This window comes from Cinclus cinclus, chromosome 4 (genome assembly GCF_963662255.1).
Source record: "Cinclus cinclus chromosome 4, bCinCin1.1, whole genome shotgun sequence".
Classification (NCBI taxonomy): Eukaryota; Metazoa; Chordata; class Aves; order Passeriformes; family Cinclidae; genus Cinclus; species Cinclus cinclus.
In genome coordinates this window covers 22091904-22109278 of record NC_085049.1, presented here as the reverse complement: position 1 = coordinate 22109278, position 17375 = coordinate 22091904, and the positions used below count along the sequence as shown (strand labels likewise).

The 17375-nt window shown below is 45.2% G+C and overlaps 1 protein-coding gene across 1 annotated transcript in view; it reads left to right on the top strand.

The window, feature by feature from the left end:
* LOC134043457 (potassium voltage-gated channel subfamily KQT member 1-like) overlaps window positions 1-8520 on the top strand; it is a 408991-nt gene extending 400471 nt beyond the window's left edge. Inside the window, exon 17 of the mRNA XM_062491792.1 lies at window positions 7838-8520. Within this exon, the coding sequence (XP_062347776.1) occupies window positions 7838-7993 (156 nt within the window). The 3' untranslated portion in view covers window positions 7994-8520. The remainder of the gene's footprint in view (window positions 1-7837) is intronic.
* Window positions 8521-17375: the final 8855 nt, after the last annotated feature.

Here is a 17375-nt window from a genome sequence, read left to right as displayed (position 1 = left end):
CACGCCCATCTAAAATGCTGAGTTATCGCACACATCTAGTGAAAGGCTTAAGGTCACTCCTTTCTCAGTGCTCCTTTGGCACCATTTGAATACTCAGCACTCCTTTTTATTTTTATTGTTCCTCTCTGTCCAGTATTGTTTAGAGATTTAAAAATTAAATTAATCAGCCTCTTGGAGCATAAGTTACAAGGTGGCTTTATTGTGAAATTGCAGTGTGACTCACAGAGGCTGCAGATCCACCTTTGAGGCCGGCCTGGCTCTGTTATTTTTGCCTGTTGTTTGTCTCCACGCTGGTTTTGCAGCAGGACCTGTAGCCACACAATGCAATGAGCTGAGAAATGGCAGTGCGTCATCCCGGGTGTGGCTGAGGAGCGATGGCACAAAGAGAGATGGCAAGATTACAGGGAGGATCTCAGCAGGATCCGGAGGAGGGTGAGGAACAAAACGTCCTGCAACAATAAAAATATCCATTTATGTGCCTGGCTCGGGAGACAGAGAGTTCTGCAAAGTCTCATTCACCTACTGGGGGGAGCAAATTCCAAACTTCAGAAAGCACTGGCTGCAGACACAAAGACAGACAGGTGCATCTGCAAAGAACTAAAAGAGGACAAACTCTCACAAGAGTCCAGCTCCTGCTGCTGTGGAATTGCAGCTGTGGGAAGTTGCCCTTGTGTCCACTCAAAGAGTGGCGCCACTGGAATTTCTTGAGCCAGAAACAGCTACTTCTGGGAGCAGGAGAAATTATGCTGCCTGGTTTCCTGTGACTCTCTATTTTGTGGTTGATTATCTGAGGCTAATAAGGGGCAAGAGCTGAATAAAGCTTTTCCTGTGGTCAGGGCATCCTGTGTAGATTCTCCGGGGTCTAATAATACAGTTCACCTTCCTCTTCTGCTCTTCCTTCAAAGAGGCACTAATTTGGATGTCTGTCTCTGCACAAGTGCCAAACTTTCAGAAATCTGTATTAACTTTTTATCTGTAAGGACTCTTTGGAAAATGTGTCTGAAGTTGGCCAGCTTAATCCAAAGCTGCCATAGCAATATACACACAGATACATCACCAGCCAAACCTCGTTTGTTTAGGAAGCAAGGGTTCATTTTTAAAAAATAAATCACACCTTCCCCAGAGAGGCAACTCATAATCTGTGTGCTGACCAGGCCTGCTCTCGAAAGCCAGGGCTCAACTTGTGATAGTTGCTTAGCAATTAAGCAAACGACTTCTTACATCAGAAACAGCAACCACAGACACAGATCTTACTGGGGAGCTTCATCAGTACAACTGTGGCATGGGAAATACAAAAACAAAATGCCCACTGAGAAGGTACTGGCAGGAAATACCCCAGGAGCTCAGGGCAGAGGGATAGACTTTGTGCTTTCATTTAAACAGGAAAGGTAGATGGAAACCAAAATAAATGAAATTATGCTTAAAATAAAGTTACCATACCCTAGGCCAACAGAGGTTGTAACACCTGACCTAAGAATGGGTGGGGATGTTTGGGATAAAGGAAGGGAGGCCTGGAAAATTGTGGCGTTATCTAGATAAGTTTCATGGAATGAAAATAAACAGCCGATATCTGCTAAGGGGTACACGGAAAAAGTCAACAAGACAGTCTGGTGGTTCATATGATTTTTTGGTGTTCATGAAGAATTGGATCTTCCTGAACAACAGGCTGCCATGGAAGTGGAGCTAATTTAGGTTCTGTACCTGTTTACCTGTAACATTTGGGACTACTGGCAAGAGCTCCTGGTCTGGAGCTGCTGCTTCTGCGCTGCTTGCACCCTAAGCAGAGCCCAGCGATGGGAGCACAGCTCAGTGCTGGGACAGGGAGTGCTGGCAGATGGCTACAGGACACTGATGTCCCACTGTGAGGTGTTCCCCTGTGTCTGTGCCACCTGGCAGTGCTGCTTTTTTCCAACAGAATCATCGTAGAATTGAGGCCAACTCCATTACAACTCATCCCAAAACCAGACAGTTAATGGGATCCTGTTCATCAAAGCCTTCCTGTTGTTTAAGAGACACAAGCTGCTAGTTTTCTGCTAATATGAATGCCAAGGTTTGTTCAAGAAAGATGTCATGATAGATGACAATTATTACTCCTCAGAGACTTGAGAAATGGTGGCATAGATACATCTCTAGGCATATGTATGTACGAGTACTTAGGGGCCTCCAAAAGCTTATCCTAAAGGTGTAATCCTGCAAACTGTTGATCATTCTGGCTCCACTCCAGCAAAGCACTTAAATATTTGGTGAACTCAGGAAGACTCTTCACATGCTTCAAGCACATCCACAAGCACTTTGTTGGAGTGGGCTCAGAGGCTGCTCTGCAGCCACACCTTGCACGTGAGAAATACCCCCAAGCTAGTCCCAGTCTCTGTGCCTGGTGTGGCCATTGCCTTCCTCATAGCTATGGACAGGCGACATCAACACTGACATTGTCTGCCCTTGCTGAAAGGGAAAAGTTTCAGCATTCTACCTCAGTGAAATACCTTTAACAGGACAAGCAAGGTGAGAGAGACGAAGTTTTGCAGGCAGAGCTGTGGACAAAGATGTCCCTTCCCAGAATCAGCAGTCTCTGGGCAGCAATAAATCCACATGCTAAAAAATAAAGCAATTCCTAAAATATACAATTCAGGCTTTGAACCATACAATAGGCAATTCGTTTGAATAACTGGGTGTAACTGTAGGCAAAGAGAAGCTACAGGACCAGATGAGCATATAAAGCTAAACATGGGCTTTACAGGATCTAATCAAATCAGTCCACCATCTGGAATGAGAAGAAGCATCATGTGACAGACCTGGTCAACGTGTGAAAATGGTACAAATTTCTGGATAACAAGCTTAAGCTAAATCAATATGTAACATGAGTCAGAAATGGAAGCATCCATAAAATGGGTTGCACCAGTTCATCCAAATTACATCTGGTTTTACTACATTAATACCATTTTCTTCTACAAACTGACCTTAGGTGGCCTATCACAAATACCACGCTGGGAGTACCAGAAACCCATACCTGCAGTAACTCATGGCACACTCAGGTTCACATGTATACTTCTATCCATACAAAATAAATCCTACCTATCAAACAACTCTCTTCCAAGCAGTTGGTGTTAAAACCCTCCAGGCGGGTGTGTTTAAGTCAGAGCTGCAGAAGAGTGGATCCTGATTCATTGGAGCTACCTCAGGATCAGGAGCTGTAGCAAGGGCTGGAAAGAGAAGGAAATGGTAAAGCCAAGAGCACAGAGTTGGGCCACTGCTAGAGAAGTGATGTTCAGTGGGCTGAGCTCAGGACTCTGGTGGTTTGGAAACCCTGGGCTGGGATATAATGTTTGCATGGCCCCAGATGGGGTTGACTTTGCAGCGCTGGAAAACATCACACCAGCAGCCAAAGCCCCCGGGGATGCCCTTTGCTGTGCTCCTGGGTTCTGCTGAGTTCTGGTGGCTTTGGGTTATTTGTGCTTAGGTTTGCAGTTTGCTGTGGGATGGGAAGTGCATGGCAAGGAGGGGAGGTTTGGATATGTAATTTCCCAGGACAAAGCCCCCCTCGTGCAGGAGCTCTGACAGCAGGGGATTGCACTCAGCCACACAGTACTTCTTCCATCCTCCACCGCTGCCAGGACACCTTGGGCTGTCCTGTGGGCTCACAGCTTTCTGCACTGGAGTGAGGCAAACGAGAAGCCAAAGTCAATCCAGCTCAACCAAAAGCAGAAGTTGCTGTTGCCCCTTGACACCATGGCATTCTGATTGGTGGCACAAATTGGGGTGCCCCCTCTTTCCCCCCTGTTTTGTGCTGCATCCTGAGTACCAGCAGCCTGGACATGCTGCAGACAACTGCACCAAGGCAGGGAGGGAAAGAGCAGAGCCTCCATGAGGTGACAGTGACTTTATGTAATCTATGAGGTTAAGCTTTTGGTGCAAAGCTTCACTGACTTAGCAACATGTGAATGAGTTTGTGGGTTACAGATTTACTCCAGTGCTCCAGCAGACCATCTTCCTCTTCTGCTGCTTCTCTGGAAATAGTTCAAGTCAGTGTGTTGTGTACATAATTACTACTGGCTTTCTAGCCTCCAGAAATCATATTAAAAAGATAGACAAAACCCAGGGGTGTCACCAAACCAACAGGGGGAGGGATTTTTCTGGCCTAAAGTGACAGGAGTTGGGAGAGACCATGTGGCTACTACGACTGAGTTTTCCACACATGCATTTTGTTTATGGTCTCTGTGTGCAAAATATGCCAGGAAAAAAAAAAAAAAAAAAGCTCTCAGGGGAGTTAGGAATCTGTCCAGCATGTGGCAAATCCCCAGTATGACCCAGCCCTCTTCATCTGTCTTGCTGCCATGCCAGGGGTCTTTCTCCACAAGGCATTTCTGCAGTGCAGCAGGAGGAGAAAAAGAGGCATTTAAGCATCACCAGGTCACACAAACAGAGGCTCAAAAGTATCCTCAAACAGCCCATGGGTGTTGAAAGCCAATCTGGTGCTCAAGGTGAAGGGGACACCTTGAGCCCCATGGGTTGAGTGACTTTGTGGCTTGCTGTGCCTCACTGGAGCTGGTGGCAGGGCTTTATTTTTTTCTTTTTCTTTTTGTCTGACAGTCCTGCATGTCACCATGGAGTCCAGCCTCCTTTCACAGGGGGATGTTAGAGTAAATATACATTTCAACACTCCTTCAGCTCACCTCAAAGTCCTAATAACAACAGTGCAATATTTTAAACTGCTTTTGCAAGTCTCCTTTCTACAGGGCAGTTGAAAGGATATAAAAGCATTTTAACAATTTTATAGATCATCTCCAGAGCGCTTTTGTGATGTGGGAGAACGGGAGTTTTGTTGCCATTTGCCTGTGGACAGCTGCCAAGCTCACCTGTCTCCACCAAGCCAGCGAGGGCCATATCACATCTCTCTGGAAACTCTGCAGCCAGCTCTGGATGGCTTCTCACTTTACTCATCTGAAAAACACATTGCTCCATTTAACCCTTTCTCAACACTTGCTGGGGGTGTTGCTCAAAACAGGCAACTTCTGTTTGGGCTCAGGGAAAGTCAGAGCTGTGAGGTAGATTTGGAGAAATCTGAAACCAGGACCCTTCTGTGGAAAAAACCCTCACCCACATGAAAATTCCTCTAACCCTGTAAGTCATCCTACTGACTTCGGGCCAAGTGTCCACAGCTCTTCTTTTGCCACTCCCTGATCATAGTTAACTGGCCTCCAAATCAGACCCTTCTTTAAAAACCTCCAATTTGACAGGGTGCTGATTACATCTTCCTATGGGCCACTTAATTTTGCAAGGTCCTGCTTCTAATCTAAAAAATTATCATGAAAACCCTCCCATATATGGTTGACAGAGGAGAACTTTGCAGTTTGGTTTGCTGGTGTTCGGGAAATATTTACTGATCCTCATGTGGAAGGTGTGACAGAAGTGTAGTGTAATCTACTCCCCTGTGTTAGAATTTCTCAGTTTCCATCCCTACAAATGAATATTCTCCATCCTCCTCTTCTCTGGGAAAGAAGAGTACATAAAATTATTCCTCGTCACATTCCTTCACTGAGTTGGCATAATACAGTGAAATACACCGAGTTTCAATGATATGGAATATGCAGACATGGCTTATCTAAGAAAAAGCATGCAGATCAAAATCAACAAAGCCTCACAAAAGAAAACCCCAAAAGAGCTTTCATCTGCCTGATCCCATTTCCCTGCCTACACTTCTTTTTACTCTATCGCAATACATTAGTTCTGCTTTAGTTTCTGCTCTGCAGCAACATATCTGTTTAAGAAAGATTCTGTTGAGTCATTACCAGCATCAGCCAAACAGGCTTTTCAAGAATGGAGGAGAAAATAAAGGCTGTGGTTTTCAAATTCATTCCATGCTGCTTAACCCTTAAACCACTAGTGACTTTCAGACTCTCAGCCACGTCAATGCTGAGCACAATTTGGGGCTGTTGTGCCTGAGACAGAACAATGTCCGTGCTTTTGTCAATGACTGACCACTCAGGCAGTTCTGGCCATGCACCTCGAAGGCAGAAATTGTAGTGAAGGTCTCTGCTGGCCATCCCACGTCCTAAACACTCCCTTCTTGCTTGTAAACACTCTCTCAGATAACCCAGACCCACACCTAAACAGAAGCAGGGAGAAGGGCTTTTCTACCAGAAGCTGGCAGTTGCAACAATAGAAAAGGAAGAGAGACCAGCACGTCTCTCCCTCTGTGATGGAGCAAAGATTCTCTACTCCTTCTTCCCCCAGCAGGTTGTATTTAGGAGAGAACAGTGGTTGCCAAAAAAGATAGAACTTGAATAAGCTCCTGGTACCTTGAGGTTTGAGGGGCCCTCAGGAGAGCCAACACTTGGAGTGAGAAGAGACAGAAGAGGCGAAAGCGGATAAGGTGATTTTCCTTGCCTGGGTTTTTAAAGCAATTTCAGCCTGCTAAGCTGTCAGCCCACGCTGCCAATAGCTATTTCCAAAGTTATCTTTGCACAGAAAAAGGCTGGAATCCTTCTCTCTCTCATTCTCTCTGCCTCCCTTTTTAATGAAAGCTCGGTTTAGATCTGATATCACTCTAAAAGGTTTGCTATCAAAGTTTATTAGACCCATTGGGACAGATCACAGTTTGCAGAGGCTCATAGTTTCGCAGCAGATAATTGTAAAGTGAACCATTCAATGTTCTTCAAAATGCTCATTTTCCTTGGGCTCATCCATAACACAAAGCTGCACTGTGTTCAAGCATCATTAGAAGTGATCCCAGCTGATTACATGATGCTGGCCATAGTTCTGCCTTTGAAGCAAAGTCAAGCAGCTCCCGGCCCCCAGCCTGTCCCACTGGATGATGCTGAGGTGAGTGGGAGCCATTTGCAGTGAAGGCAAGCCCTACCAGCACAAGGGGATAATGCCTGCTATGTGCTCTCAAAAAAAGATCAGAGCTTAAAAAATGCTAGGAAGCATGAGTGCAGCTTCCCTTTAAGAATCCATATTTGCCTTTCCCTGCTTAATGATGATGATGATGTGAATAATCATAATAGTAATAGTAATAGTAATTAATAGTAATAGCAATAGCAATAGCAATAGCAATAGCAATAGTAATAGTAATAGTAATAGTAATAGTAATAGTAATAGTAATAGTAATGAAAGACTCCTCTACCTAGGGACTACAGCTGAAAAATTTCAGCTAGAAAGCAAAGAAACAAGAGAAGGAATTAGTTAGCATGTCTCCCTATAGAATAGCTGGGGTTTTTTTCAGTTTTATTGTTTTGGGGGTTTTTTGTTTTGTTTTGTTTTGGTTTGGTTTGGTTTTTTATAATGAAGTCATTGGTGATATTATGTGGCTTTTAGTAGGCTATCCTAAAAATGCATGGGAATAAACACCATATATCTGGTAGGATCTCTGACTGCAATATGTATCACTGAGGCATTTATTTACAGTGCAAAGGGAGGGAAGGCTGTTTCATTTCCCAGGACAGTAATGGAAAGCATGATGTCCTATGACCAAGGGTGGTGAAGGCTGGAAGAGGGACTGGGAAAAAAACATTCACAGTAAACTGAAGAGCAAAGGAGAGATTCAGAGCAGATATTTGCAGGATGCATCATCTTCTGCCCTGGGAAAAGGCTGAGAGACAAAATGGTTGAATCAAGTCCTTGGGCCAGCAATGTCCTGTCCTTCTGCTGCCATTTCCCCATGACTTTGCATTGTCATCTGGTCTAGAGCAGCAGGCTGCAACAAAACTCAGGGAACGGGTGGTTGTCAGATGCCCATGTTCCCTGCCAGGCTTTTTCCTTGCTTTTGGCCTCAGAATGCCTCTCACCAGAAGCATTTGCCACCATCTGACAGCTCTTCTGCTCTCTGATTCCTTAACAGGTCGTGCAGATGGACCAGAAGCTGGATGATATCCTGAGCAAACTCCAGGCTCAGCTGGGGGATCAGCTCCAGGCACAGATGCCAGGGCTGGCCACCCCACCTGCCAGACATCCACAGAGAACCCGAGAGTCCCCCCAAATGAACCAGACAATGTGAAAGCCAGTGGACAGCCACATGTGACCCTCTTGCTCTTTCTCGTCTGCCTGTTTCTCAGTCTTGGTGTCTTCAGCTCTGCCGTGGGTGAAATGAAATATTCTGCAGTACTAGATTAATGAGGAAAAAAAAGACAAAAAATAAAAAAAGAAGAAAAAAATTAAGAAAAGAAAAAAAAAGAGAAGAAACAGCAAGGAGCCAGACAAAACCTAATGAGAGCACATAAGTTTTGCACCTGTTTTATTTTAGCCATCATTAGCTAAACTCTGCCAGCCCTCAGCAACCCAGTTCCCATCCCCCTAGCCCCATTCGGGCTGAGCACACAAGCACAGGGAACGCTGTTGAGGGAAGCATCCCAGCCAGGGTTAGGATGACCCATTTGTGGGCACGGAAGGGGAAAAGAACTGTTCTTTTGGCATTTAATCGCTAAGTTTAATGCTCACAGCATGCCCGAAAGGGGGAAAGGAGCCAGCATTTGAACATGAAACAAATGGAAATCAGTGAACAGGAAAATTAAACAGCATGTTTTGACTTCTACCAAGCAGTGAGGATCATAAGAAGGGCAGATTTATATGCTAGTGTGAATGACAAAGTAAAGACAACAGGCTACTGATTAAAAATATGGAAGTGTACACAGGCTGGTTGACATATGAAAGGCTGAAGTAGAAACTTCAGCTAATTAAAGCAAAGGGTTGCCAGTGAGATGAGATGCATGTTGGAACAGACAGGCAGGAGAGATAGGATCTGTGTAGGCTTACTTCACCAGAACGCTGTAATAGCTATCAGCTACGCTGATGACTGTTATGCAAAATGTTCTCCAGCTTTTACCTTCATTCAGCAGCGGTTGTTGACTCCAGTTGCCTTAATTTTAACATAAGAAACCTGTATGGTAATTGGCTGTGAACTATCTATGAAGCTGGGTTCAAGAATCGGGGTGCTGCAGGAGGGCTGCAGCTGTGACTGAGAGTGGCAGGGTTCCTTAAAGAAAACAGAAATGCACGCACTGTTGATGAAAGTTAATCCCTGTTTAAATAAACTGCTGTATATAATTTTAAATGCTAGATTTATTTTTTACTTTGTAATCTGGCTGTAAATCGAGTGCACATGCTGGCTGATGTGCTATTGTTGAGGAACACCTCTGGGACAGGTAGCTGGACTCGCAAGCTGCAGGTGGAAATGCAGGCTGAGCTGCAGATTTAAACGCAGATTGAAATACAGCCCGAGCTCTGGGTGGGAGCACAGGACAGGAGCATGAACTGCCGACCTTTAGGATGACAAAGGGCACAAAGGCGGGTGACACCCAGCCAAGTGAATGGACACAGCAGCAGCCGGGAATTGCCGAGCTTTGGGATAACAAGGGAGATGAAATGTGTGATGGCAGCGAGGTGGATGGACACGGAGATGGGGCAGGAGCCATAGACTCGGGAGGAAGAGCGAGACTGGCCACGGGCAGACTGTGATGGGATAAAATCCCAGGGGTTCCTTTGCTGGGGTCCCTCCTTGGAGGCACCAGCTGGGGCTGTTTCTGTGCTACTGCTCCAGGAATAAATGGCTTTATGGAATGAGCCCTCTGGGACTCTGCCGCCTCTGCCATGGCAAAGCTGGAGTGATGTGAGTGGGGTGTGTGGGGAGCGAGGCAGGGACCCTTCGGTCACTGGAGCCAAGGAAGGGCCTTTGGTTCCAGAAAGTCTCCGACTTTGGGAGCACCACTGCCAGAGAGTCCCAGGAATGGCCGGACTGGGGAGTTCCCTTAACATTGCCACCGTGAAATGGATCTTACCTGGCACTTCAGAAAAGGGACAATACAGCACTGTTGCTAAAGACCTAAATAATAAACCAAGCTAAAATGGGTGCAGTGTTACTTACTTGAATCTTTTTAATATATTTGCATAACCAGCAATTTGAATGAGCAGAAGACTGCAGAGCAAAGACCTGATTCCTGGGAAATCCTAAATATATTCTATTCCCACTCATATCCATGAAAGCCAAGCCTGCATTGCATTTAAAAGCAACCTGAAAGACTGGTCCGTTAATAAGCATTTATTTGGACAAATGAGTGGTCCGTTTCAATGTAATCAAATTAGTTTCTAACTATTACCTGTCCCTTTAAAACTCTTTCCCAGGTTTGTGTGTCTGGGAATTCAAGCTTGGAAAGAGCACAATGAGACTGATTCCAATCTTTAGATTGCAGGCGCGTCTTAGACAGAATATTAATGATGTGTGAGAGGCAATAAAAAAAAACAAAAAAAAAAAACAATGTGGTTTTAATTAAATCAGCTGACAAGCCGCTGTTCCATCTTGTCTGATTACTACAGAGTTACTGAACATGACCAAATACAGCATGTAACATGGGAAAAGCAGTAAATAATCATTGCCAGAGCACTGAGTTGCTCCTGGCTTTCAGTCAGGGTCATGAGCTTCTACAATGGTCCTTCATAAAACCTCCCTGGCTCTGGCCAGCCAGAGTTACATGGGCAACTGGACACCAAATTAGGGTTAACACCATTTCATCAGCCACAAGTAAAAGAAAATAAATCTGCCTGGAGATGGCTTTGCCACAGAGGTTCTTAAGAGGAGCAGTGCAGCTTTGAGCAGAAGAGCTAAGGGACGGCTGTGGCCAACACAAGGTGACACTTCCTTCTGCAGCACTGCAGATATTTGTGTGAGGGATATCCTGATCACTTGGTGGACCAAGTAATGCAACAGTGTTTTACTTACTATTCAGCCTCAACAGAAGTGTTTAGGCACTATATATGTAGCAACACCTACTACTCTGAAGTGCCTGGAAAATCCAGCTAAATAGAATACAAGTGGTCACAGCTATGGTGAGTGTCAGAAGGGATGAGTGGGTGGGAGGAAAAGATAAAGAGGCACGCAGTGGTCTCTCCAGAAATACAGAATGTGTGTGTGTTCCAGAGTGTCTGTACGTGTGTGTGTGTGTGTGTGTGTGTGTGTGTGCGTGCATGTGTCTTTTTTTAAACTTACACCAGGGTTTCCCCTGCAAGTCTTGAGGGATGCCAGAGCCTGAACCTTCAGAGGTTTTAAAATCCAGCAGTGCTGGTCATACAACCACTTTACAGCTGGCACTGTGGACACCAGAGTGTGGCAGGACCTGTGACCACCACACTCCCCATTGCTAAAACACAGTTGAGGATGTGGCTTGAGCAAATTGCAGGGAGAAAGGAAGAAGCCTGGTGGGAGACACCCATTTTCACACCATATGAAGAGAATAATGGCAAAAAATTCAAGCAACATAGATTATCCATACTTAAGAAAATCTCCACACCCACAGCTTAGACAGAAGTTGCCATCCAGCAAAATCTTTCCAATTGCCCAGGGGAAAACTACACAGAATTAGCACTGATGTGACCATGTGGTGACACTTCCTGACTCTTCTTTTGAGCAAAGATGCTCTGGTACAAGTATACAAACTGTATATTAATACATTTGCACTTGGCCTTGTTGAACTTGATGTGGCTCTCATGGGCCCACTTCTTAGGCCTGTCCAGGTCCCTCTGGATGCCCTCCCTTCCCTCAAACCCATCCATGCCTGCCTCAGCATGCTGTCACCTGCAAACCTGCTGGGGGGGCATTCCATCCCACAGGCTGGGGCACTGAGGAAGATATTAAATAGTGTTTTTCCCAGCACAGACCCTTGAGGCACATCACTCATTGCTGGTTTCCACTGATCTGTAAACTGAAACTCTTTTGATGCAACCATCCAGACAATTTCTTGTCCATCTAACTTTCCATCCATAACTCTCCAATTCTGAACTAACAATATCAAGTGGGAATCTATCAAAGGCCTTAAAGAAGTCCAGGTAGCTGATCTCAGTTGTCACTGTTGTAGAAGGTAAGTAGACAAGTCAGGCAAAACTGCACTTGCTGAAGTCATGTTCAGTCTCATTAATCTCCACCTTGTCTTCCATACAGTTCAACAGGAGTTCTAGAAGGATCTGTCCCATGATCTTATTAGGCACTAAGATGACTGGTCAGCAGTCCCAGGGTCCTGCTTGTTCCCCCTTGTGAAAACACATGTGCTACCATGCATTCGTTCCCCTTTGGCAGCAGCTCTAACAAGAGCCAAAATTACTGAAAGCATCCCCAGGGAAGTCCACGTGTGTGTTTTCATCTCCATTTGTACTGACACTGGTTCACTGGTGCTCACCCTTTTTTTGTGCTGGATGGGAGTGCAGCTGCTGAGCAAGGAGCACTCAGCAAGGTCACCCCTACATCAGCTCCTCGCGCCAGTGGAACGGTGACAAAGCCATGAACGGACACGGCCCATGAAGTTGTCAGCACTGTGCAGCTACATCTCAGTGGCCCCACATTGCCTTTTCACTCAGAACAGAGGCACAGCCCAGGCAGTCAAGGTCTCCCAAAGCCACAAGATCAGCAGGGGCAGCTGTCAGGAGTACAGTTTACCAGTGCATCAAAAGACAGGAGTGTAGGAGATCAGATACTTTTTTTTGAGATGAGATACTTTTTTTTCCAAAAGATCACATGGTTTTCTAGCTGATCCAATTTCACTGTGGAGGATACATAGTGTCCTCCCTTACCAGAGACATTGACACCAACCCAAACAAGATTTTCCACATTCCTTCTGATAATGCATGGCATCCTGAAGTCTGCTGTCTGCCTGTGATGATGCAAGATGCTCAGAAGTCAGTACAACAAAGCCTGAGGGGATTATTTTCTCATTTCCATAACTACACAGTCAGTAATAATATCAGGAACCAATCTTATCTCAAAACATGTACTCAGATCTTTAATGATGATATTTCTTAAGTGATGTGTACTCAGATCTTTAATGGTGATATTTCTTAAGTGGTGTGTGGGATTAAACACATGTGTATGATAAGGCCACAGCAGTGAGGGAGATAAAAGAATTTTCAACTTCCATCAGCTGGGGGTTTTCATTCCCGAGAAAAGAAAGGTAACTGTGCCCCCAAAACAGATTATATGGGTGACAGATCACAAATCTGCTATCTCATCTGGAGCACTCTCTTCATCTCTGGAGTGTACAAAATAGAAAAGATTCTCCAGACACAGCTGCCCATTTCAGAAGCATGCCTGTCCAGCATCCCTGGATGTTTTCCATCCAACTGCCTTGATGTGGTATCCCAGAGGAACCTGTGCTGGAGGTCCCTCCAATCTCTGTAGGACCAGGACAGCTACATTCCCAGTTCAGTAGCTATGGTGAATGACCAGGGTTCTTTAGGTGCCTCTTTTCTCTGTAGATCAAGCAGTTTTCTCTTCTCACTGAAGTTTCCAACCTAAGCCCTGAAGGGTCTGGACTGACAATACATTCAGCATGTGCTGTATCTCATGCAGCCCTAAACAGCAGAGCTCATTCAGCACTCTTTTGAACAATCTGAGCAATGTGTCTATAAAGAAAACCATGGTTTAGGGAGCAAAATGCCACTGGGTAAAGAATCCCAAACATCAAAACTGCATTATGTAGTATTCTGAAGGAGTACATGCTAGAATCATTGTAATGGCCAAGAAAACCCTGGTGAAGGGCCCAGGGTAGATGCTACTCAGACATCATTTCTAGCTGCAGCATAGCTCAGCCAGCAGAACTAGACAAGATAGTACTGTGCTCTCTCCATGGTAGGAAAAGGTTTGAGTCCCTTTCAACCAGCCTGAAGAGCAATCTCTTTTCTCAGTTAAAGCAACCTTAGCCAAAAGACGCTCCAAGGTAGCTAGAAATATTAGACACCAAAAGAGAGAGAAAAAGTCTAATTAACTAATGGTCATTATCCTTTTCCCACATCCTTTTCTAATCCCTGGAGTATCCCGAGCTCTGGACTGGATTTGTGTTGCTGGTGCTGGTGATATTCACGTGCTCCCTGCAGCTCCCTCTCTGCTGCCCAGCAAACAGTGTCTGCCAGACAGGAAAGAGAGAAACAGCAAAGAGCATCCTCCCTACCAGGAACTGTTTTGCCAAAACACTTACTACTTCGTGTTTAGCCCTCCTGGGTTACAGTGGCTCCCAAATGACTCTGTTAATGTACAGTATCTCTGCTTAGATTCCTGGCTGAACACCCATTTGTCTCAGGGCTTGGATCTGGCACATGTGGGTTTGTGAAGAGAATTTTAACTCATCTTCATTATGTTGTTTGATCTCCCCCTGGGGTGGGTGGAACTGCGTGCAAGGAACTGGCCTGACATAAGCAGTGAGGGGAATTTTTGAACTCTGTGATTAATGTTACTGCTGTATCTTGTCTGGCCAATCAGACAGGCAAAGATTGTTCTTTGTTTAACCAAAGAATCATAATTTTCAGCAACAATGCCTTGGAGCATTTGCCTGAGACTCACCTCAGCCTTAGAGGGAAAAATTCACATTTCAAAAATACCTGTCGAGCATTACTTATGCTTAGTGAAAATGCAGCTTTTCTTCTTTACTGCTACATATCTTGGGTTGTCCCATCCCTTGTTAGCACCCTGGTCACCAAGACCCTTCCAGCAGCTAGTGTTCATGGTGGAGGGGCTGGGGTTTGCATCATCAACATGAGGGGAAAGGGGAACCACTTGTGCACAGTTACTGTAGCAGAAGAACAATTGCCTGATTCAGTGTCCTCATTCCCGTTGTTTTCTTTGCTGAGAATTTTCCCCTTTCTGAAACACTAAACAGCTCATTTCTTCCAACCTAAACAAATGATCCTGCCAGCTACTGATTTTTGCCTCCTTTCTATTTCTAATGGTTGGTATTGTAAATACAAGTTTCCATTTGTTTGATAGCAGGTCAGGAGGCCAACAAGAGCGAGGGACAGCTCCTGTTACACATCAGTGCTGTGCCAAACTCTTCAGTTTGGCTACACCATGAGTGTCATCACTCTTGGACTCCACCAACCCCACTGGCCAACTCCCAGGGAGCTGCTGCTTTGGCTGGAGACAGGCAGAGTGCAGTAAGAGAGCAACAGAGTCTCCATCCTCAGAGCCTCGTGTTGTGCCTTTTACTGAGCTAGTGCATTCTCCCCTCTGTGTTATGTTATTCCCCACACCAGGCCAGTCTTCCAGAAGAGGAAGGCTATTGCAATAGGAAAGCTGGCAATAAACTTCAGCATCAACCTGGACCTAGTCCAAACAGCTGCAGCTGACAGGCTATAGTCATTCCTTCCCACAGAAGAGCATCAGGGAAAAGAGGGAATATTCCTGGAGATGCAGACTACTGAGAGGCTTTGTACTTGATGGGTCTGTGCTCAAAGCAGGTGAAATTCAACGCCGACAGGTACCTACTGGAGTAATGGACTTCTAGCATCAATGAATTTGGCTTGAGCTCTCTTACCACTTGTCTGAATAAGCAGTTGGTAAATTTAAAAAAGCCCCTGGTTTCACTAACCTTACTGGAGCTCTGAATCGGAGTGAAAATTTCCCAGTGACCTTCCATCCCATATATTACATGGCAGACAGTAGTTTTTATTCCATGGAAAACCCAAGTTTGGACACAAATAGAGACTGACATCACAGAGGGGCCCAGTGATTGTGATCTATTTTGTGAATGGCACTACTTTGAGTGGGTTCTCAGATCTTCTAAGCTTCCCTCTGAGTTTAATGTATGAATGAACTCAAAGCAAAAAAGAAAATGGCAACTGGGGCAGAATCTGCACATTCTGCCTGACTTGGATCAATGTCTGACAAAGTTGCTGCATGGTCAGTGCTGAATTAAAATGGTAAGTTATTGAAAACATGTCAGTAATTATCAGGTGGGGAAAAGCTCCCATATTATTTGGGCCTTGCCCATGTACCCATTTTGCAAAAAAATAACATCATTTTCACTGGAAACATTTTGCATGAGGCAGAAAATTAAGGTGACGGTGAAAGTGTTGAATAAGCATAAAGCCAGCTTATCCTTTCAAACATAAACAGCTGAAGGAGTGGTTTGTGGCAAGGAATTACCTATGACAATGATGCTCTTTCATGTTCTGGGACGGAGCTGCTCGGTGTGCTCCCCGCTCCACCCAACCTGCTCCCCAGTTTGGGTGAAGTCATGTCTTTGGCCTTCAACAGGCAGCCCTGTTTGACGTGACTGCTGTGGAGAACCTGGAGCCACGGGCTGCTGGAAATGAAAGAGCAGGCTGAGCTTGCACAGCTCCTTCTGGCTGCTCCTGGCATAAGCTGGAGCAGGGAGTGAGGGGCATAAGGGCTGACTGCTCTGTGTGAGGAGAGGAGATGTCCAGAGGGGTAACGAGGCCAGCAGAGACCATGGTGTCCCTGACAGGGACCTAGTCCCACAGGACTAAATCCAGGCTCAAGCTATTAGTGTTCCCTGCAGGAAAGAAAAGCTTAAAACAAAAGGACTGTAAAAGTAGCTGAAAGCTTGGCAAAATGCATACAAAAGAGTCAGGGAAATTGGATGAATAAAATGCCCCCCACCCCCCAGCTGCCAGCAACATAAACATTGGAAAGACTGCAGCACTCAAATGGTTTTGCTTTCATAAAGTGCCTTTTTTTCCCCCAGACTTTTTTGGTTCTGTTTTTCTTCTTTATCTCTCCCCAGCAGTGGCTGACAGATGACCTTTAAAGCCCCAGAGAGCCGCCCCAGCAGGTGATTTACTAACAGCTGTGCCAGTCAGCAAACTGGAGGGGCAGAGGTCAGGGCTGCCCAGCCAATTCAGGGTGGGATTTAATTAAAGAAAGATGCATTACACTTTTTATTGATTTGTGTGCATGCACACACGAGCCTTTTCTTCCTTTCCTCTTCCTTTTTTTTTTTATGTTTTTGTCCCTGCTCCATGCACCTGGACATTTTATCCTGGCTATGTCAGCCTTGCTGCCTCACCCCCCCCAAGGACACTGTGCCCTGAAATCCCATCTCACACTTCCAGAGGGGCTGGGAACAGGTGGGGAGGAGGCACGTGGAGGGGAACCCAACAACTGACAGCACACAGCCTCCCTGCTTTTCCCTACATTTTCAAGGGGTGCTGGATGGGTATTTAGGGATGCTGGTTTTTCTTTCCCTCTCCCCCTGCAGTAAAACTCTGCCATTCTTCCATCTTCCAAATGATCCATTGGGAGAGTGGGAAGAAAGGCATTAAAAGGACAAGTCTTTCCTTTTTGTCTAGGATTGAAGGCTTTTCCACTAAAGAGAGTGGGCATTTTTAGAGCAGCAAAATGCACCGTAAAAAGGCAGAATAAAAATTTTGTGACTCTGTATTCACATACCAGTGTAGCTCATTCTTTTCACTCATTCACCTAATCCCCCTTTTTGCTAAGTCAGACTTTTAGTATTACTTTTTTTCTGCTGTTATTTTTATCAGATTTTTAAAATATATAATGTTCACATATAAACAAATTCCATTCAACTTGTGAGTTTAAAAAGTAGAGTTTAAAAATGCATCATGCCTGGCTAAGGCCACAGCTCTGAGAAAAGCTTCAGATT